The sequence below is a fragment of the Sminthopsis crassicaudata genome, chromosome 5 (assembly GCF_048593235.1).
Source record: "Sminthopsis crassicaudata isolate SCR6 chromosome 5, ASM4859323v1, whole genome shotgun sequence".
Classification (NCBI taxonomy): Eukaryota; Metazoa; Chordata; class Mammalia; order Dasyuromorphia; family Dasyuridae; genus Sminthopsis; species Sminthopsis crassicaudata.
The window spans coordinates 129,654,010-129,677,263 of NC_133621.1; the positions used below are offsets into that span (position 1 = coordinate 129,654,010).

The 23,254-nt window shown below is 34.6% G+C and overlaps 1 protein-coding gene across 1 annotated transcript in view; it reads right to left on the reverse strand.

Moving 5' to 3' along the window:
* MET (MET proto-oncogene, receptor tyrosine kinase) overlaps nt 1-23,254 on the reverse strand; it is a 155,099-nt gene that overhangs the window by 20,613 nt on the left and 111,232 nt on the right. Inside the window, exons 11-15 of the mRNA XM_074268218.1 lie at nt 20,447-20,665; nt 10,037-10,183; nt 7,872-8,028; nt 7,482-7,622; nt 2,206-2,436 (exon numbers count right to left, since the gene is read on the reverse strand). Of these exons, the coding sequence (XP_074124319.1) occupies nt 2,206-2,436; nt 7,482-7,622; nt 7,872-8,028; nt 10,037-10,183; nt 20,447-20,665 (895 nt within the window). The remainder of the gene's footprint in view (nt 1-2,205; nt 2,437-7,481; nt 7,623-7,871; nt 8,029-10,036; nt 10,184-20,446; nt 20,666-23,254) is intronic.

Consider the following 23,254-nt stretch of genomic DNA (forward strand, 5'->3'; position numbering starts at 1 on the left):
GGAGTCTCAAGTTAATATCCAAGGCTATAAAGTGCAGATGGCATGCTGATTTGCATCAGTGAGGATGTTTCCATACTGATAAAACCACAGGTCCAGACCCCTCCCCCCAGAAAAAACTTCCCCAAACTCCAGTGTAATCACAATAATAATAGGCACATACAGTGGGTGGAAAGAGTGCTGGACTTGAACTTGGGTCAGACAGAGATTTAATACTTGCCTCTGACTAGTTTTATAATCCTGGTCAAATTGCTTACTCACTAATTCTCAGTATCCTCATCTGTAAAATGGACATTATGGAGGTACTAGGTGTGTGTTGCAGTGTCTTCCTGAAAGAATTCAGACTCAGACTGTCTCCAAAGCAAGCAAAGGCATATATTTGGGGTAATGCTTTCTCCTTAGCAGAGGCAGTAGCTTAGCCTGGCTGAAAGTGGTTCCTTTAAAGATCAAGAATGCCTAGGACTGGCTGATGAAAAGGCAGAATGCCACTATAGGGAAAAGACAAAAAAGGACTCCGTACAGTGCACTTGTGATTTCCCAAAGGACATCACGGCCCCTATCTAAGTGGGGGAGGGGCAGGGAACCATAATAGTAATTATATATTAATGAGCTTAGAGTCACTAAAAGGTATGAAGAATTAGCTAGGTGCAGGCAGAGGCGCCATTTTAGGGAATGTCCCTTCTGTGATTTATGGCCAATATCCTGTTTAAGCTGTACAGCCCTTGGTCAGCTCATTTCCCTGTGTTCCTGTGAGGCTCATGTGAGCATGTTTATCTCTTAGAGTAGAAAGATTTTTGCTGATCCCATCAGTCATAATACTTGTATGTCCTGCCTGACAGGACTATTGTATATCTCACACATACATATAAGGATATATCAACATACAAAGTAGCACATGTTATATACATATGTATACAGGGCAAATATGCCCATAAGTATATCCATCTATCTGAGCATATAAGTATACACATATATGTTTACATAAATATATACAAATACAAGCGGTTATCTGGTGTAGGACTTGGAATCAGGAAATCCTGAGAGCCTGTCTAGCTTTATACGCTTACTAGCTACAAGATCCTGGATAGGTATCTTAACTTCAGTTTCCTCATATGCAAAATCGGGATAATAATAGCACCTACTTCCCAGTGTTGTGTGGATCAAATGAGATAATACTTGAAAAGAGCATTGTAAACCTTATAGCATGGTTTATAAGTGCTATTATTATCATGTAAAAATCTGTTATCATTTAATGTTTGTTATAAGGACCAAATTCCATAAAAATACAATTGTGAAGTGCTATACAAATGTGATCTATTATTATTAACACAGTCTGTCTTTATATGGCAAAAGGAAAGGGAATACAATGAATTGAAGAATGAGAGAGAATTCTCTCTGGTCACAAGTTTTCCCCTCTTTCCTCCTCAAGAACCCCTCAAATGAGAATTTGACCTAGTGTTCATTTAAGGTAAGTTATCTCATCAGCTTATTTATCAGGAATACAACAAAATATTCTTTATGCCTTTTCCAGAGAAAAGGTTTCAAGATTTAATTTTGGATTGAGATAAAAGATTTGAGAGAGAAAAAGGAATCTGGAATATACTTTCTACCTATATCTTCTTTTCCTGGGTGTTTTATTTTCTTGCAAAACATTCTCAACTGTTATTTATGCTAGCTGTTACTGCTATCCAGAAAGACTGCCTTATTATTAATACTCGCTTCTCCTTTGTGTAAAGGAATTAAAGTGCATTGGAAAGTGATATATGTTGCTCAAGGTCAAGATAATGCTATAAATTACCATTCCTAAGAATGCTGACATGAGGTGCTGTGAACTAGGGCTTTAGAAAGAGTTAGTCACTGTTTTCCATGTAAAGAGACATTGGAGGGTGACATCAGTGAAAATGGTTGCAATTAAAAGCAGTAAAAAATTCCATAAAAATGTTCTTGTCATTATTAAAAAGGGTGATAGAGGAATGTGATTTATTTCTGCCTGCTTTGGAGATGACCATATTACAGCAGTAATAGAAGGACCACATCTCAGGAGATTTGATTTCCAACATGGTATGTATGCAGAATGGAAAACAAAAGCTTTTATCATTTTTTTTGTTCTTTACATTACTTTTGTTATACATATATATGCTTACTTATTTGCTGAAACAGAACATAAAAAACTTCTATAGAAAACTAACAAAATCAGAGAATACTTGCCTCTTCCTATGATTTCATTGAAATGCACAATTAGGCTGTTTGGCCCAATAACCACATGTTGAACGGCTTGGACCAGGTCTGGATTTAAGGCGCTGATATCAATGTGGACATGATTCTGAAGCAGAGGACTGGATATATCTGAATCTGCACTGGTTAGGATGGGGGACAAATCTGTCAGAGGATAATGAGCTTGTCTGCAGGATCCATTCTGAGAAGAATTTGGAAACTGATCTGCAAAAGGAACCTACATTATTAGTATATGTTTAAAAGACAATAAAAAAACTTATTTATTAGAATCAAAGAGATATGGAGATAGTCTAAAATAGTACAAAGTTTGAATTGTACAATTAAATATATTCAGCTTCATTCCTTTTAAGCATTTATAGTTTATTTTAACTTAAAAGAATTGATTCTGCCAAGACAAGATCCCTATATCTGATTCAATGAATAGATAAGAAGGCTTTGAGATCAGGAAATCAATTGTATTTAAATATCTTCTCAAAGTTTGTTCTCTTAAATAGGTTAACTATTTGGAAATCTTGGGAAAATACTATTAATTTGTTTAGAAAAAAACAACTCACAGAATTTTGTGAGGTTTTAATGAAGTTATACCTTGGTTTTAGGATCTTGGCCAAATCACTTACACTCTGAGCCTTTAGTATCCTGTTCAACAAAAAGGACACAAGCCCTCTAGGTCCTACCTTATAATAGGGCTATTGTGAAAAAATAAAATTTAGCCTGTTTTCTTTCTCAATGACCATGGATCCAAGCTAGAAAGAATGTCAAGTCATCTGATCCAGTTCCCTCTCTTACTTGTGGGGAAACTGAGTTCAGGGCAGTAGAGTGATTTTGTCACCCAAGTAGTAAACAAAAGAGGTAGAATATGAACCTATATCCTTTGACTCCAGAACTCAGGCTCATCTAGTTCTCACACCATTTCCTTGGAATATGTATCTCAAATTGGTGGAAAATGAATCAAAGAGTTTTATTAGATGTTACTACTATATTGAGAAATTCTAATAATAATATACACATTATACATGCAAACACAGTTGTGAAATTTTCTTGTCTTGCAAAAGTGTAGCTCATACAAAGGAAAAAGAAAAACAGCTTTTGGTTAAACCATTATTTTTTTTAATAGAATCAAATCCATGGGAATGTAAACCCCCCAGAAATAGAGGGGGATGGGAAGGAGAAAGAGAAAGGAGAGAGAGAGAGAGAGAGAGAGAGAGAGAGAGAGAGAGAGAGAGAGAGAGAGAGAGAGAGAGAAGGAAAAAGGAAAAGGAAGAGAAAAGGAAGAGTGAATTCTATTGGAATGAATCTAATATATCCATACATTTGGGAATGCCCTGCCTCAGTGGTGGTTCTTCCATTATGAGATTCAGGGTCAATGTTAGAAAAAGAGAGACAAGTTAGAATTGCCTCTGTCTGCACTGTCAGAGAAGAGCCTGTAAGGTCTGCACTGTCAGAGAAGAGCCTGTAAGGGCTTAGGATGGGAGTCCTGAAACATTTTGTAAAAAGGAACTACTCTTTGCTAGAGTCTTGAGATCACTGAGATTCTGACATAATCTCTCTGTCTCTGTGTCTCTATCTCTGTCTCTATCTCTAGCTCTGTCTCTCTATCTCTGTCTTTCTGCCTCTCTTTGTCTCTCTCTCCCTCTATTTCTCTCTTCCAGTGAAATCCCTGAGTAAAGGAGTGGGACTGCTGGCAGGGAGTTCCTGGGGAGCAGTCAGGCAAGCAAAAGGAATGTACTGACAATAAAGTCTTTGGGTGGAAGGAATGTCATTTCCAGCTAGGAAGCTTTGCTTCCCCTTCTAGCAAATTAAGGAGACCATTGTGAAAGGTGATAAATAAGATAAAATAAGATAAAGGTGGGGGGATCTTAATCTGAAAATGACAATAGTTGAACCTTACAATTCAATAGTGTTTAACAGTATGCTTTCACAGGTGTAATCTCATTCTGATCCATTATTAATGGATTCATGTAGTAATCTCATTTTTCCAGTAAGGAAGCTAAGATTGAGATGCTAAGTGACTTGTTCAATGCCATGTATCTAAGAGATAGCAAAGCTATATCTCAGATGCACATTTCTGAACTCTTGAGTCCAATGTATTTTTTCACTACCCCATATTACTTAGGTGTTTCCAGCATTGGAGCCTTGAAATCAAGAGAAAATGTTAATTGCTTGTTAGCGAGCAGGTAAATGATGCTATGATCCTCCCTTCCTCCCTTCCTCCTTCCCTCCCTTTCTCCTTCCTTCCGTCCCTCCTTTCTTCTTTCCTTTCTCTCTCTTTCCTTCCTTCCTTCCTCTCTCCCTTCCTCCCTCCCTCGTTTTCTCCCTCCCTCTCTCCCTTCCTTCCTTCTTTCCTTCCTTTTTTCCTCTGCAGTTGGAGTTAAGTGACTTGCCCAAGATCACACAACTAGTAAGTGTTAAGTGTTTGAGGTCAGATTTGAAATTCAGGTCCTCATGATTTTAGGGCTGGTGCTCTATCCACTGTACCATCTAGCTACCACAATGATTATTTTAGAGGAGTAAAATTAAAAAAAAAAACAAAAACAAAAAAAAAAAAAACTATGGCTTTATAAAAGGTGTCCCAAAAGTCTTAGTGCAGACTAAACCTTTGAATAACTTTGGAGCTGTTGAGTGGTGCAACGAATGGCCTAGAGTCAGAAAAAGCTAACTTTAAAACCTGCCTCAGACACTAATTGCTAGTTAATCTTAGATGAGTCACTCATTTCTTCAGTTTCAGTAAAATGGGGGAGAAATAACACCTATCTTGCAGAATTGTTGTGAGGATCAAATAAAATAATAATTATAAAGTGCTTAGCACATTGCCTTGCTTATAGCAAGCATTATATAATTTTTAGCCATTAATATTTTTATCTTTAATAATAAGCTATTAAGACCTAAGATTCTACTAAACCTTTTGAGACACATTTTCATTTCACAGGAAAAATAAGGCTGTAACTTGATGTATATATAGTTTAGTGTTAATTGCTGAAAGGCAGAGTATTGATTTTAGGTCTGATGAGAAATGGGAGAGAATGCCACATTCCACTTTAATTTTACTCATTTCAATAATTTCCATGTAGCTTATTTTGATGATATTTGCCCTGGATGAGTGGGTCCAAGAAGAGCCAGAGATTCTGCAAGCCAGAGAAAGTGTCAAACTAGAAGGCAGATGTGGGAATAGCAACACAGGAATATAGTAATCATATAGGCTCAAAAAAGCAAGGAGGGGCGAGAATGGAAATACACAGGTTTAGATTAGAAAGGGATCTCCCAAATTCCTAGAAATATAGGACATAGAGCCTCCCCACTGGACCTGGAGACTCTAACAGTCCCTCTCAGGATAGCCTTTCACTGCTGCTACCAATGTTTCAAGCATTTTACCTGCTATTGGGATGAAACTAGAGGCTGAGACTATGGGTAGGAGCTTCATTTACAGTTGGCAATCAGAGCAGCTGTGTTATGTCTTTAGTAGTTGGATAATTGTTATATCGGCCATATGGATTAGGGGATTGTTATTGAACCTAGACTTCAGGGACTATTTAAAACTGCTAAATTATTGACCATTGAGAGAAAAAAATTCTCTGGTATGGAATGCCTTAATAGTTCTTCATGTAGGTCTGACTTTTAATGTGCTTCCCCAGTGGTAAAATATAAGGGAAATGATTTGCTGTGTCAGTGACTGCAGTATAATCAATTCAAATATTTAGGAATTGATTGTGGATTTTCCCGTAAACTGGCTATTTTTTAATATTACTAAACAATAAATATGATAAATAAAAGATGACACTTCAAACATTTGAGGTTCAAGCATTTGAAACTCAAGAAGCTATGGGAAAAGGACATTGAATCTGGGTTAAAACAAGTTTTGGGGGATTACCTGTGAATTTTCATTTTTCTTACAATATAAGAACAAGAAAAATAAGACAGCAAGTATGGTCTACTAAAAACAAACATAATGTAATATTCATGTGTGTACAAATTAAATGGCAGCAAGTTATCATAGCAGCTAGTTTCATATATGGAATTACATAGGGCAAAGGTCACGTAAGAAATAATGCAATAATGCTTTGTGTTGGGCATACAAGGGTGAATGAATAAAAACTTTCAAAATATCAGGGAACTGGTGTAAAGTAATAAAGATTTGAGTTGCTTAGTACTATCACCCTTTGACTTGATGAACAGTTTCTAGATTTGCAAGTATTTTCTAAGTCTGATTCACTGTATTTGTTTAGTGGTAAATATTCAACCAGGAAAATGCTCACACTTGACTCATATCCTGAAACTTCTAAAGGTAATAACATGGATAAAATGTAGACACTGTACTTTTGCCAACATATTTTATATTAAACAATGTGAAATGCTCCAGTTAATTTGGCATTATTTGGTATGGTATTTTTTTTTTTTAAGAGCAGATGATGCTAAACATTTCTTTATTTCTCAGCACAACTGGATGTTTATTCTGGATTAACCCTTGTAATAGACTTTAAAGGAATACTTCAGGTGCTAGGTTGTGAAGTTTATCCACTCTCTCAGACAGCAAGCTCCCTGAGGAAAGGTACTATTCTTATCTATATATAGTATATAGTATTTCCCCCAGATTCTAGCATAGTACCCTGCATATGTTAAACCCTTCATAAATCATAGTGTTTGTTATGGATGCCTTGATGGAATTATATGCATATTTAGATTAAAAATATAGATCTTTGCATAGGGTAAAAGAAAAGGCCAAGTAGTGGCAAGTTACATTTGACTAAAATGTCCATTTTGATCTTATCTGTCCTGACTTAATTTTTCAATTAAAGGAAAAAAAAATTGGAGTTGTGATTTCATTGATGTTAGATAATTCCTGTTGTCCACTGAAATCAGTAAGAGCTTTGTCATTTTGAGAGGCTAAGTGACTTGCCTAGGCTCATGAGACCATTATAAGTGACTTGAGCCCAGATTTTCCTGATGCTTAGACCAGTTCTCTAGACACACTAAAAACCCTAATGCTCCTAATTTAGTCTTGAGAAGCCTCACAACTTTTTCATGTACTTCTCAAACAATAAATGAAATACTTGTTCCCTTGTGATTTCATGGTTCACTTTTCTCGGGGAGAACAGCTGAAAGACCCTAAAAATGTAATGAGATATGGATCCGGTTCTAAATTAAAATCTACCAAACTCTTGTTGGAAAGTTGCATGTAAAAGCTGGAAAGAAAAAAAATACCCACATTGAAGTGCATACATGGGTATTTCTCAGAACAATAAATTGAAATATACCTTCTGGAAAAGTTGCTCTGTAGTCTACAGATTCATTTGAAACCATTTCTGTGGTTGGGCTCACACTTCGGGCACTTACAAGCCTATCCAAGTGAGGAGTGTGTACTCTTGCATCATAGCGAACTAAGTCACTGCCCAGATCTTAAAACAAATAGAAAAAAAAGAGTTTGTTAAAGACTTCTTTCTTCTGGGTCAATGATGATAAATTCTAAAACTAAATATAGAATGTTTTCGATACAAGCATTAGGTTCTCATTAACATCTTGGAGTGAGTGGAACGAAGATGACTTTGAAGAATACTGCTGTAAGTATGAAGACTGTCTGAAATGGAGTTAACTTTCTAAAGTTTTCCCTCTCTCTCCTTAAAAAAAAAGAAAGAAAAAAGATGCACCTTTAATCTGCTTCCTCTTTTTCAGCCACAGAAAAAGCCCCAGTAATAACAAGAGCAACAATGATATCAAGACGACTCCAACAATGAGTCCTGTGAAATTTTGATCTGGTTGTACTATCACTTTTCCAAGGACAGTTGAAGAAACTGCTTGCTTCCACTACAATGAAAAAAATAAAGAAATAGCATAATATGCATGGAATTTTGTTACAATATATTCAATAAGCTGAGCTGAGCTTATTATTTCTGGGTGTAATATGGTACATGAGCATTTATTGTAATTACTTCTGGTGATGGCATTATCTCTTGCAGACTATGAAAGTAGGTTTCTTCAATTTTTCTTCAGTCTCCCTTATTGTCATTGAATGTACATCTCCTTCTTAGTTTAACTTATGAACTGAAAGACTATATTGAATTATGTGTAATTTGACCTATTTGAATTTTACATGTTGTTAAGACATCATTGTATATTGCATTACAGCTCAACAAATGATAAAAGTTTATGTTTGGTCAGGTTATTCTACTGCTCAACTCCCTTTACTTGCTTCCTTTTGCCTAGCAAAAAAATCCTTAGTTTGACATTAAAGGCTCTTTATGATCTGATTTTTTTTTTTAGCTTATGTCACCTCACTTTTTTTTTATGCCTCTGCCAGGTAGACTTACTTACCACTCCTTGAACTTATTTCTCTCTGTGCCCTTCTGTTTTCACGTACTATCCTTATTTCTGAAAAGTATTTGCTCCATCATTCTGACCTACTTGAAATACAATCTGTCCTCTAACATCCAACTTAGTTGTTACCTTTTCCAGGAAATTTTCTTTCATCTATTCAGAAGGGAAGTAATCCTCTCTTCAGAGCTGTCAGAAAATTTTCTTTTGTATCTTCCCTTTGCATTAAATATATTATTTTTATAGTAGAGTTACTTTTTCTTATCTTCTTCACAGTACTAGTTTTTTTTAGCACTCTCACTTATTTTTGAATTTCCTTTGGAATCTGATATAATGCTTTGCATACAGTAGAAGCTTGAGAAATATTTGCCTATTTACAACATGGAAGCCAGAGATTCCTGGGCCCTAGCTGGCTTATTGACTGAGGGATTTTAGGAAAGTCACTTAAGTTCCTAGCTCTTTAGGCAATTCTCTAAGACTGAGTTGCAGAGAAACTATTGACTATACTGACTGGTAGAGGAAGTTTCCTCACTTGAGAGACACTATCACCAAAAAAATCTCTAGTCCACTTCAGATGCTTTCTTTGGAAAAACTTGGGCTATGACACCGTGTTAACCTTTAGTGCTTTTTTTCTTGCTTTCTTGACATTTATTCAATTTATTGCTTTTCTAATAGATTTTAAAAACAGTTATACATTCACCCTCTTTGCTGAGAATAAATTAATAACATGAATATGTTTTCCATTTTATAGTTTAAACTGGTAATATGGTTAAACTGGTTAAATATGGTAAAATGTCCAGTAATTCCAAGATCTTTTTATTTTTATTCATTTTGTGAGGGACTGCTTTTAATTTACTGGGCATGTGGAGATGGCTGAGGTTAGAGATGGAGATATGTTGTGGACAAATTTGTAGAGACTTTGGGCTGATATTCAAAGTCCTCCATAGTCTGGAATGCTCCTTGCCCTCAAGGGGTATATAATCTAATAGAAATGATAAAATGCACACAAAAACTATAATATGATTTAGAATATGCTAAGGAGTAGGACCAGGAGATCTCCATGGAGGGGAGACCCAAGGAGAATCTGTAGCTGTCAGTTGCATACTCCCTCAGAAACCCACAGAGAAAAATGCAGGGGGAGTGACTGATTTGAACTGTCAGGAACTAGCTAGGAGGTCATCTGTTAAATAAAACTTTGTGGAGGTCGTCTATTTAATGAGACTTTAAGACCTACTGACAGATCTTGCTATTGTCTAGGAAATCTTGTTATTTGCAATTTGGAAATGTTGCCTCAGCCAGGCTTCAGAAAATGAGCTTAACTGGTAGGGGGACAATGTAACTCAAACCTACTATTTGTCAACTCACAACCAAGAATCCAGAGTGCCTTGATGAAGTTAAGTTAACATACAAATGAGCTTTTAGGATGTATTTTAAGGTAGCAAGTGACATAATTACACTGGCATCCTTATTAATAAACATGAAAGTAATTCAGGAATCCCACCTCTATATTTAGCTCGCTGTTCAGTTTCAGTAGGTCATTGGGGACCGTACATAAGACTGTTTCAGAGTGCAAGCGGATATTCTCACAGCTCTTATTTCCCACTTTTAACACTTCACCTTTTACTGCCTCAGGGTCAATATCATTTCCCTGGAAGAAAAGAAAAATAGATGTTGTTCATTAGCATCCTTTAGATCTTCAACAGCTACCAGGAATGGGATATTACAAATGAGGGATATTACAAAAATACTCTAAAATTAAGGCCTATCTTTTGGATTTAGTTCATGGGTGGAATATATTAGTCTCTCTTCCTTCATTTAATTCACTTATTCATAGTGAACACTTTTAAGTCAGCATCCCAGAAATCAAAGCATTTATTCTCTACTTGTAGCTGCAGTTCACATTTCTATGACTCTTTAAAACAATACTTTCACCATAACAACCCTATAAGGATTATTATCTCCTTTTTCCAGAAGAGGAAATGGAGGCTCAGAGATCATAAACGTGTTGCCTGGGAACACATAGCTAATAAGTGATACATGCCAGCATTTAAAATCAGACTTTTCCTGACACAAGTCCAGTACTTTTTTTTTCTGCTGCTAATATTTTAACTACTATTAGCAATAGCCTTTACATGGTGTTTTAAAGTTTGCAAAGAATTTTATATATATATATATATGTATATATATATAAAATCTTGTCTGATCTTCACAGAATCCTTGTGAAATAAATGCTATTATCCCATTTTACAGATTAGAAAACTGAGGCTAAAATGATTTATACAGTGTCATATAAATTCTATTTAAGGCAGGATTCAGTCTCCTTAAATCCAAGTCCAGCACTGGATTATGCATCCTAGATGCCTACTCCATAATGCCTCTACTGTACTTATTTAGGACAGAATGAAATTATCATTTTCTCTGAGCCCTTTTTTTAGGAAGATAACAATAAGACCTGTCATATCAATCTATTATGGTTGACTTGAGAATGAAATGAGATATATTTTAAATATATATAAAGATATATTTGAAAGTACTTTTTAATAATTCTTTTCAAGGTTTTTTCATGTTTGCTACGATTCTCCCAGGCTGGAAAGGTTTCAAAGGATTATAGCTTTAGAGCTGGAAGGGACCTTAGAGGCCATCTAACCCAAGCTATTCCTTTTCCAGATGGAGAAACTGAGGGATCATAAGTGTTTTACTCAAAGTGATACTCTGCCAGAGCAGAAAGAATTTGAACCCAGTTACTATTATGTGAATCTGGGTTTACACACACACACACAAACACACAATGAGGGCAAACCTAGCTAAGTTTGAAAACATCCATCCTAGAATCATAGCTCTGTTGCTGAACAGAGCCTTATAGACCATTTCTTCAACAGAAAATTGGGCATTAGGTGAAGGAAATTTTTGGTTCACCAATTTATGCCTGCTGTCTAATAAAACAGAAAGATGTTTTAATCTGTGCCAATGATGGGGGAACCCATACTAATGAAATAATGTATCCTTGAAATGCTGAACAATTATTGCTTTTTAGGACGCTAATGTCAGCCTAATAGATGGCAGACAGAACTGTTTAAGTAGCTTCTTGACAAGCTCTCTGCTAACTTGCATTTTTACATTTCCTTGTATATTTATTTTTTGAAAAAAATCCTGAGATTGCACTTGATTCAATGACACAAATCTAGTTACTTGCTTTCTTCATTACCTTGACACATTAGGAGGGCTAAGACTGAACTACTTTGTTTCTAGTTATTTGTTAGTACAAAATACTTTGTTACTAATACACATCCTGTATATATGTATACATGTGTGCACATATGTATGTAGCATGTGTATATAAACATACACATATATATCTGATTTATATCTTTGACTTTTTGGATTATATACTTAACTGCTATTTTAAGAAAGGGATTGGATCTGTGATTTTATTGGGACAAGGAACTCCCAGGTGAGGAAATCCTTTTCTACCAATGCAGGTTGTCACCTTCTTTACAATTCGTAGTTATAGAGGTACTCCTAGAACACTGATAAAATGACTTGCCCAGGGTCACACAGATAGTGCTCTCTATTTGATATGCCATGCCATTATACATGTACTGAAGAAACCAAAAAAATAGATTTGAGAACAAAGAAATAGCCACAAGCATAATTTATCAAATTATCAGGCTACCAGAACTGAAGATAGCACCCACCTAGTAAATGAACTACTATTAATTTGAGGAAAGATATATTAAGAGAAACTACTGCTTTTTTTTAACCTTTTCATATAAATGCCTATTAACATACTTTAAATGAGACAAAACCATACCATAGCAAACATGAAAAAAACTTGAAAAGAATTATGAAAGAATACTTTCAAAAATGTGATTATATATATTTAAAATATACTCTCATTTCATTTTCAAGTCAACCATAATAAGTAGATATGACAGATTTTATTGTTATCTTAATAAAAAAGGGCTCAGAGAAAATGATACTTCTTTGTGATAAGGAACTAGGGTTTGGGTAAGATGCATATAAACACAACTTTTTCTAATGAAAAGATCATGTATGTTGAATGAATATTAGTCAATGTGAATATTTCACTGAACTGGGTCAGATACAGAGGCAATCTAATGAGAGGTCCATAAATTTAACTCTTCACTACCAAAGGGCTTCAACTGACAACTTGTTGGTTAGCTCTGAGATTTGCATTCACATATTGAAAGGAATTCAGAGAAGGGCAACTGAAGAGATTAAAGAGCTAGGGAGTTGATTTATGAGAGAAGAACTTAAATGTGGCTTTCTTGGCTAGATAATCACTAAAGTGGGGGAAGGGAAGACTACATTATATCTACATTTACAAATACTCATTCCTTGAGGTCCTAGAACTCTTCAAATAAGAAAATAACAATACTGCCAAATAAATATGTGGCTTAAGAAAAATGAATCCCAGACTGGGTAGAGCTACTTTTTTATCCATAAAAAAACCCAAGAAACTTATGATAAGCAAACAACATAAATCTCCACCCAACCTTGAGATGCAAAAAAAAAAAAAAAGAAAAAAAGAAAGAAAGAAAGAAAAAAAGAGGTGCTCATGAAATTGCTTTTAAAGAATGAAAAACAGGCAGAAACTGGAAAATATAAGTCACATATCTGAAAAACAACCAACAGTTTGTTTTGTTCTAAAATGATTAATGTCTAAAAACAGGATGATAAAATTCATCATGTGACTCAGTAGAAATCAGACTGAACAACAATAAAAACTACCTCCCTGTCGACTGAACATTAGTGCCCATAGACAGGATAATGGACATCTCCTCTCTTACAATGAGTTGCATGTAATGTGCAGATGAATACTTTGTGTAACAGAAATCAATGTCACTTCACCTTGTGTCAGAAATCACTCTCTCCTTCCTCACTCTGGCTAATATTTCTTTTTGCAATGGTTTTACCACTATAATGCCAGGATCTAGGTGTCTAGAGGCCTGGGTAGAATAAATAAACTTACTTAGACTAGGAATTGAGCTGGTTTAAAAAAAAAGCCTAATGATAAGCCCAATAAACTCCCCAAAGTCAGAGCTCAAGTCTAGGAAAGTATCTGAGGTATAGAGGAAGAGGCAGGTGCTCTTTATCAAGATAGGAAAAAAGGTATAGAATAAAAATAATAATCCAGAACTAAAAGGGTCGAAGAGATTGAGCCAAAGAGTGGTCAGGATTATGCCAAGAGCCAAGGATAGGGTCTGAAAAAGAGGCATGGGAACATTAGTCACAAGAATTAGACTCATTACTTTAAATTCACTATCTTTTAAGATCTGCACAATCTGCCTAAGATTAGAATTAACATGTAGGTTGACCTGAACTTTGAGATGGAAGCAAAGAAAGAATCAGATAGAATAAGGGACTGAGAAACTCAGGAACAAGACAATTCTTGATACCCACTCACACTCCGAGGCTAGTTCTAACAGATAAACAGGAATTCCTAAACCTGAGTAATTTCAGCTAAGTATCAAGTTCCATTTTTCTATGATTCCTTCTTTGTTAGGGCTTAAACTGCTATGTTTGCTCTCAGGTCCCAGAATGGATTACAACTCTCTTCTCAGTTTGGGAAATATGAAAACATTCCTTCTCTAATCTATATAACATGCCCTTGTAGGGACCTATTCAATTCCTAAGAGTCATCCAGTGATAGGAATCAGATTTAGGGATCCTGCTTCTAAATGATAGGAAGAAATAATACTTGAGTAAAAAGAGGTTCTTTAAAGCTAAAATGATCAAAACCTTGCTCTGTTCCATCTAACTATGGAGCTTCTACCACTGATCTCTTTGTGTTATCTCCTCTTCAAGTTCATTTATTCTGGGCTTTTCCTGTCTCTGCTCACTCCTTTTAGACCAAATTCTTTATATAATTTCAAACTTTGTCTACTTATTTGTACCTATGGTAGTCTATAGTGTCATGTCACTCTTCTCAAAAATGTTTAATGCCTATTACCTAACCAATAAAGTTCAAACTCCTTAATCTGTAACCCCTGCCCTCAACAATGGGTCTACTCTATTAGTCTTATGTCATACTTATCCCCATTGTCCACTTAATGTTCCAACTAAACTGAATTATATCTTGTATTTTCCCACATATGCTCCATATTTTCCTATTTTTATATTTTTCTCACCCTGTTATCTATGTTACATATTAAATAGTATGGTATGCTGGATAGAAAGCTGGTTTCTGAGAAAGGAAGATCCAGGTTCAAGTTCTTCCTCTGATATATATTGCCCAGGTAATCCTTGATAGGAGGGTAAGTGTAGGAAATAATATTTTATGTAGGACTTAACTATGCACCAGACATTGTGCTAGGTACTTTTATACATATTATCTCATTTGATCCTCACAAAAGTCTTGTGAGGTAGGTGCTGTTATTATCTCCATAGTTGAAGAAATTGAGTCAAACAGAAGTTAAATGAATTGACCTGGAAATACGGCTGATAAGTATCTGAGACTGAATCAGAACTCCTGTTTTACTGAGTCCAGGTCCAATACTCTATTTATTGCAGTCTAGCTGCCTTGGCAAGACCCTTACCCTTGGGTAACTAACTCTTTAAGATTTTAAATTGCAGAAAATGTGCTACAACCTGTATTTGTTGAGAATTTTGCCACCTGGGAGTTCTCTACACAAAATGAATCACAGGTCTACTTTTTATTCTAAAACAGCAGTCAGGCATGTACCCCAAGGAGACAAAGATAGAAAGATCTTATATATACACCAAAATATTTTTGTAGTAACAAAGAACTAGAAACAAAGTAGATACCAAGCTAGTGAGTAATGTCTAAATATAAAGGTAATGGAAGATTACTGTTTCATAAAAAACAATGACTAAGAAGAATACACAGAAGAATGGGAAAACAAATACGAAATGATGAAAATTTAAATAACAAAATCACCAAAATGGTATGGACAATGGCTGTAAATGAGGAATGGGACCAGATACTTAATTTAAAGAAGAGGAGATAAGAATACACAAGAACTATCCTCAAATATTTGGAATATTATGTCGAAGAGAAAATGGCTATAACAATGCAGGTGGAAAGAAAAACAACAAAAAGACCAATGTTGCTCCTGAAGAGGAAATTAGAAAAATATGTCCCATTTCTTTCTTTCCAGAATTGGGGTCATTGGTATGGAACCTTGAACATACAACCATGTTTGGTTGATGTGCTGGTTTATTTTGCTGCATTGATTTTTCTTTCTTTAAAAAAATTCTTTGTTTTTAAAGGATGACTTTGTAAGTAGAGAATGAGAAAAAGGGCATATTTGAAAAAGACTATTGATCAAAAAAGGGTTCTCAATAAAAATTTTAAAAGTCAGCAGTATAATAATAAAAAAATAAGTCAGCTAGTATTTATTGTGTTTACTATGTGTTAAGTGCAGGGAGTACAAATACAAATAGAAGCAGTCCCTGCCATTAAAAAGCAATCCTAACAAGAAAAGCAAATACATAAAATAAAGCTCAAATGGGTCGGGCAAGGAAGAGTATAGGGAAACATGGGGGCATGCTAAAAAAAAGTCTGGAGGGCCAGGCAAAAAAAAAACCAAAAAACTCAAAACCAAAAGACAAAACACTCCAAAACAATTAATGCTATCTTAGACTATCTCAGACATTAATTGAAGTATAATTTCCAGATCAATAGAAACAGAAAATCCATTGCATTTTGCCCTGTCCTGGACATCACATTTTAAGAAAAACAATAATATTAGAAGCCCTGAGTTTGGATCTTGATTCTTTTATTTGCTTCCTCTGTAGCCTTTGACAACTCAAGTAATATTTCCCACATTTAGTGTCTTCATCTATAAAATGAAGGGTTAATATAGATAAATTCCAAAATTCTTCAAACTTGAGAACTATGATCTTATATAATGTTATGAACCTGGAATGATTATGGAAGAGGATGGTCTGGAAGATGAAGTACCTTGAGATGATGTTATGCAACAATTAGTTAGAGAAAGGGGAGCCTGTACTTAGTTTAAGGAAGAAGAGATGAGTACATAAGAATTATCCTCAAATATTTGGAATATCACATTGAACAGAAAATTGACTTGTTTTACTTGCTCCACTAGGGAAAACTAACTCATAATAATGGGTTGAATTTAGTAGAGTAGCATTTTGAATTCAATATTATTTCTAAAAGTTGTAGCTCCCTTAGAGAGAAACTAACTGCCTTTCAAAACTGTTGACTTCCCTTTCTGGAATTCTTCAAGTGGAAGCTGGATGAATACTTGTTGGAAATGTAATAGAGGCGATTTCAGCAAAGGTAAAGATTGAACTAGATCTAAGAATCTCTTGGAATTCTGAGATTGTGTGATTTTGGGGGTGGGAGTGGGGGTGGGAGGAGAAAGAGAATTGCTTATCTGTCTAGTCCTCTCTAGCTGACTTCTCAACAATTAACTGTATGACTTACCTACTAAGACATCTGATTTGTAATACTTTATTTTTGTTTAGCAAAACTCCTGGAATTTCCCCTTGTGAAACAAATTCCAGCAAGGTATACTATAAAAATATGAATACTTGCAAAATAGAGGAACTAACTACAACACATACCATAGAATAAGGAAAAATAATATAACGTTTGCTTGGGCATTATTTTATTTTCATTTGATCACCAAAAATTTGTGCATGTTTATTTTACTTAAAGAATGAATTCTAGAATTATTTGGCACATAGTTGTAAAATTTCATTGCTATGAATGGTATTTTATTTAAATAAAGTTAATATTTTTAAAAAATCACATGTTGATAAAAGTATACTATGTTTACAACAATAAACTTAAAATGCAGATAGATGGTACAGTGGTTGGAGTTTTGGATTTGGACTCAGGAAGACCTGTATTCAAATATAGCCTAAGGTACTTGTCACTCAATCCATTTGGCTCAGTTTCTTCAATTGCAAAATGGATATAATCATAGCACCTGCCTCCCAGGGCAGTTGTGAGAATGAAATGAAATAACATGTAAAAAAATGCTTTGCACATCTTAAATTTGCATAAAGTATATTAATGCTAGCTATTTATTGTAATAATAAAATTTATTGAAAATAAAACAAAAATCATAATTAGCATTGGCTAATTTCCATCTTTGGTCATAAACTACCCAATATATTATTGAAGTTTCAAGTCTATATTGAAGAGCAACTGAGTGTACAATTCTATTGGGATCTTTCTAGACAAAGTGTTATCATTTGTGGCCACTGCTGGATGAAGTGCGGAGATGACAAATATTTCACCTCTTTCACCAAGGCGTTCCTAAATTCCTACATGTCCTATTTGAATACTATGGCCTTCTCCAGAGACACTGAGCAAATCCTGCCTTGACAAGAATAGCTCTTAGCTACATATCATTTTAAGAATACTAAATGTGTTTCTCATGGGAAAATAGTAAGCCAGGTAGTTATGATCCATTTTTTATTGATGAGAAAACATCAGAACAGTCCAAAAAGTTGCTCAATGTTGCACAGCAAGGCAAAGTTGGAGTTGAACTCCAATTTACACTTTCCAGATTGCAAAAACAATAGTCTCTATTATTCCCTACTGCCTTTCTTGATCCCATTCCATAGATAACAGTATCATGAATGAATATATTAGCATATAAATATAATTGCAATATAAAATAAACATACTATGTGCCAAATGCTGTCACTGATTACAGATACACGACTTCCTACTCGGGAGTTATACAAGCATTGCATGAAATGAAAGGCTTTTCTTCACAATAAAACAGTGAATTTTTCCCAGGGAGTGGCAAACATTGCTTCCTCTCTTACTGTCTTTCTCACTACTCATTCATCTCTGCTGTTTCAAAGAGAGGCACAGATTTTAATTTGCTTGATCTCAACAATTGAGAAAGGACTAAGACCAATATTAGAATAAGGACATTTCAGCTGAATCCTATTTTTCACCACAAATTTTCAGCTAAGTATAATTCAATTGGATTCAATTCAATTCATATGAAGGAAAGTATTTGGGAGGTAGTACTGTGATATTAAAATCATATATTTGAATACATTCCTGAAAAAACATTTTTTTTTTTTTGCTGCCTCCCACTACCCCCAGCTATCTTTCTTGATTTATCCCATGGGATAGAAGGCTCTTTCACCATCTGACAGGCCAAAAAATAATACTTCATAGAAATGAGATGAAAGTGCCTCTTTTGTCCAGGTTGGAAATAGTGCAAAATGATTCTGAAGGAAATCATGTCATATTATGTTTTTCTTAGTCAAGCAGGTTTTGGGAGTCCTGAGTGAGAAATATTAACTTAGAGAGGAGGGACTTCTCTTTTCTATATAAGGTTTTGCTTAGAGGGACAGATAATGGGGTCATTTATCTCTAATCCTCAAATTATAGATGAAATAACTTAAAAAATACAATTTTCCTGAGTGTAAAATATTCTCACATAAAACTTCTTGTTTTCATTAAGAGGAACCAAATGGATTCTTTCAAATGGCAAATACAGTAATTTGTTGAATGCAAAATATGTCACACTAGATTAGTTTTATTGAAAAAAAAAAGATGTGATAAAAGCTCTTTTCCCCTTTCTAAAACTAATTAAAGTAGGAGATAAAAGAACTCTGGTTTGGTAGAACAGTTTGTTCACTGAAGCAGGCTACCATTTAATTTCATGCTGTGCTTGTTTAATTATTGTAAAAAAAAACTTCAACAAACCCATGTATGTACATGTATGTGTGTGCATGTACACATATCTAAAAGCACATTTTATGATGTAGATGAGAAAATAATGCCAGAAAAGAATTCTGGTTTCACAATATTTTCAGTGCTTAGGAGATGAAGCAATATAGCCTATTTTACTTCAAAAAAGAATAATCCTTGTGTTCATACTGGAATCCAGGTAATCCTTTGGAAAAATCAATTCTAATTATTTAAGTCAGTTTGTTGATGCTTATATATTTGGTCATTGTGACATAAGTTACAAATGGTAATATAAAAACATGTCATCCCTGTGGTCATCTTGTTCAATTTTTTTGGATATTAAAGACCAAATAAATTAGAGATACATTTAAAAAACAAAAACAAAAAGCCCCTGAGATCTTTTCCAGATCTATCACTAGCTAAACATACTACCGTCACTTAGACTCTTTGTGCCTCACTTTCTTTCTGGATAAATAATAAGTAATGGAGATGATGATGAAGTCAATGGTGATTGTTATAAGCCTTAAAAGCTTGCAAATTATTTTATCTCATTTGACACTCATAACAACATTGTTTGATAGGTATAATTATTTCTACTTTATAAATGAGAAACTGAAGCTTTGAGAAATTAAGTGATTTAACTAGGCTCACAAAGCAGTTTAGCTTAGATGACCACTAAAATTTCTTTAGCCTTAAATTGCATTTATTTTACTATTCCTTTCTATTCAGAGGAAAATACCTATGAAGGGTTTCATGTACTCTTAATGGAATCCAAATTCCATTCACTAATTGGTTGTTCTGACATGACCACACCTCACTACTGAATTCAATGATTATAAAATAGGAGATAATTATAAATGATGGATTTACTTACCAAAAATGTCAAATTTTATCTTTCAATCAGTACATTTAGGAGTTCAGGAAAACATAATACATCTGCAGGATAATGTATTCACAGGGAGCTTTTAATGGATCTGTGTCTAACACTTATTGTTACTTTTTTTTATAAGTACATAATAAGAAAGGCTTCCCTCCCCCAATTCTTCACAAAGAGATAGTCCACTATTAACACTTCTCTTTAATGATATGCCAAAAAGATTTGTGTTTCAGAGCTTAGTTATTTGCTGATGTAGAATGTGTTATAATTAAAGAATACAATCATTTCACTCTTAAAACTAAAAAGCCAATTAGGCTCAAGTTGGTGATTTAAGGGAGCATTTAAGCATTTCTTACCTTAATTTCTAGTACATTTTCGTTGCCCATTGAGATCATCACTGGCTTTTCAAAAGGCTTAAATACAGGATTATGGACATAAATGAGATCAAAGTAAGTGGAATGGATACCATCAAATATGAAAAGAGCTTTTGTTTCCAGGGGGGGTTGCAGATTTAGCTGTTGTAAGGAAGGAGTCGAACAACAGATTATCTCTGAATTAGAGCGATGCTTACATGCCTGTAGTGAGAAACAATTAGCCACTGTAAATAAGCAGATCAAAAAAGTAAACAACATCAATAATAACTTTCAAATTTTACTACAATATGGAACTTTAAAACTGTTCTTTTAAACCTCCAATTTATTGCTTAATGTTAAATCCCTTCTAGAAAGAGCAGGCTATTTCTACACAAACCTGAGGTAAATTTGTCCTGTCTAGCATAGTCCATGCTGTGATTTCTGAAGCTGGACCTCCCGTTTAGGTTTACCTAATTATTTTCTATTCCTTTGAAAATACGACAGGGACACACAGGGGGGATATTACCTCATCTTCTGTCACTTAAATAAAAGTGAATTTTGCATATTGGCAAATATTCCATTCCCAAAGTCTGTGCCATTTTCGCTGGATGTTTCCCAAGCCTAGAGTGCTCTACCTTCTCATCTTGGTTTCCCTAGCTTCCTTCAAGTCCCAGCTAAAATCTGACCTTCTACAAGAAGTATTTTCTGATTCCTCCCCCTTTTTTCTAGTGCCTTCCTTTTATTGATTATTTCCAATTTATCCTGTCTGTAATTTGTTTGTGTACAGTGTACATGTTGGCTCTCCCATTAAATTGAAAGCATACCTTTCTTGGTATGTTCAGCACTTAGCACAATGCTTGGCACATAGTAGGCGCTTAATAAAAGTTTATTGACTAACTGCCATTGTTGAAGAAATATCCCTTTCAGATTATGTTCCAATTGTGTCCTGATTTTTTATGAAGATTTTTCAGTAAACATCAGAACTCTGACTGATTTCTGACATCTTAAGGAAATGTGATTTCCTATTATTGCTGGTAATTAGATCAGAGTAGTTATGCTAAGTGACATGTTTATGGGTAAAGTGGCTGATATTTCCCAAGGACAATGAAAACAAGTGTCAGTCTCTTTTAATTTCTTTCTCTTAGAAAATTATAAGGAGCATAATATCTTTTACCCACATATGGAATGACTTAGGAAATAAATAATCAAAAATAAAAAACTTGGAATTGTGCTCAGATATTTTATTATAAAAATCATATGTGGTAACTTTTTTAGAAAGATATAATTAATGTGGACTGAAATATTAATTTCCACAGCCATTGGCATCAGATTTCATCAAAACTTTATAAATGTCAGCATCTTATGGATAGGGATCATTTCATTCTTGTTATTTATATCTTGGTATCTAGTATAGTATATAACTCATAGTGGGCAATTCACAGATATTTTGGTGTCTGAGAGAATTGATGTGTACATGAGGTTGTGAGAGTATTGGCTCTTTAGTTAAAGGACCAGAGTTCTAACGCTGTATCTGGTTCACAAGGTATGTGACCTTTGGCAAAATACCGAATCTTTCTGAACCTCAGTGTCTTCATCTCTAAAATGAGAGGGGCTGGACAACAATGGCCTCTGAAGGACATTCTAGATAAGGGTTCTTAGCCTTTTCTTTAATGTTCTTTTTTTTTTTTTTTTTTAGTTTTCTGATTTTTTTTTTTTGGTGAGGCAGTTGGAATTTAATAACTTACCTAGAGTCATATAGCTTCTAAGTGTTAAGTATCTGAGGTCACATTTGACCTCAGATCCTCCTGACTTCAAGAGCTAGTGCTCTATTCAATGAACCATCTAATTACCTCTTTAACATTTTTTTAATGTATCATAGAGCACTGAGGCAGTCTAGTGAATCCTATGGATTTCCAAAATACTTAGGAAGAAGAAAGGAAACAATATCAACATATAGTTCTTAAATTAAAAAAAAATTCCATGGATTCCAGAGCAAGAACTCTCATTCCAGTCTACACCTGTGGCTTCTTAGCTTAGAGGACTCCATATACCAACTCAGATAGTGGACCATCTCTCATTTAGTGGATTACATTCTAAAGAGGTGCCTGAGGCACGTTTATATAAAGACAGGATCACACAGCCATAATTTATCAGAGGTGAAAAGTGAAGGCAGGACGTTGTGTATCCATGTCCAACACTGGCTACCACTATGCTTCCTCTACTGGGAGAATACTGGAATATAAATTTACTTTTTCCTATTCTAAATATGTACAATACAATTTGACTCCATGCCAAATTATCATCATGATGTTCAGAGCTTTTTATCTACATCTGCTTGAGAAGTGAAATTGTATTAATTACAAATGAGCAATTCTACTGTCATGTCAGTAATTTCATATATAAAACTGAGGAATTTGAAAACTACTTTTTGAAATGCTGACTCCTGAAGGAGAATATGCATTTATAAATCAATGAACAGTCTGGTTAGAAAGTGCTTGGCTTTTTTAAAAAAACAATAATAATTAGGTGCATAGTAAGGTTACTGTGCACGGACATTGATATGACTCAAGATGTGAGTCATAGCATCAGAGGCCAAAAGCTTCCATAGATCCAATTCATCATCTCTGCCCTCAGTTTCCACAGACAACAAATAATACAGAAGCAAAATATCTGTTGTTTGTAAGGCAGTTTAACAAAATGCCATGAAATGGACCTAAGTGAATCTTTTAATAAATATATGAGAGATCCAACCCTTACAGTGCTAACATTTTTGTCATTGAACCTATAGAAATTTGATTGCTTTTTTCCCCC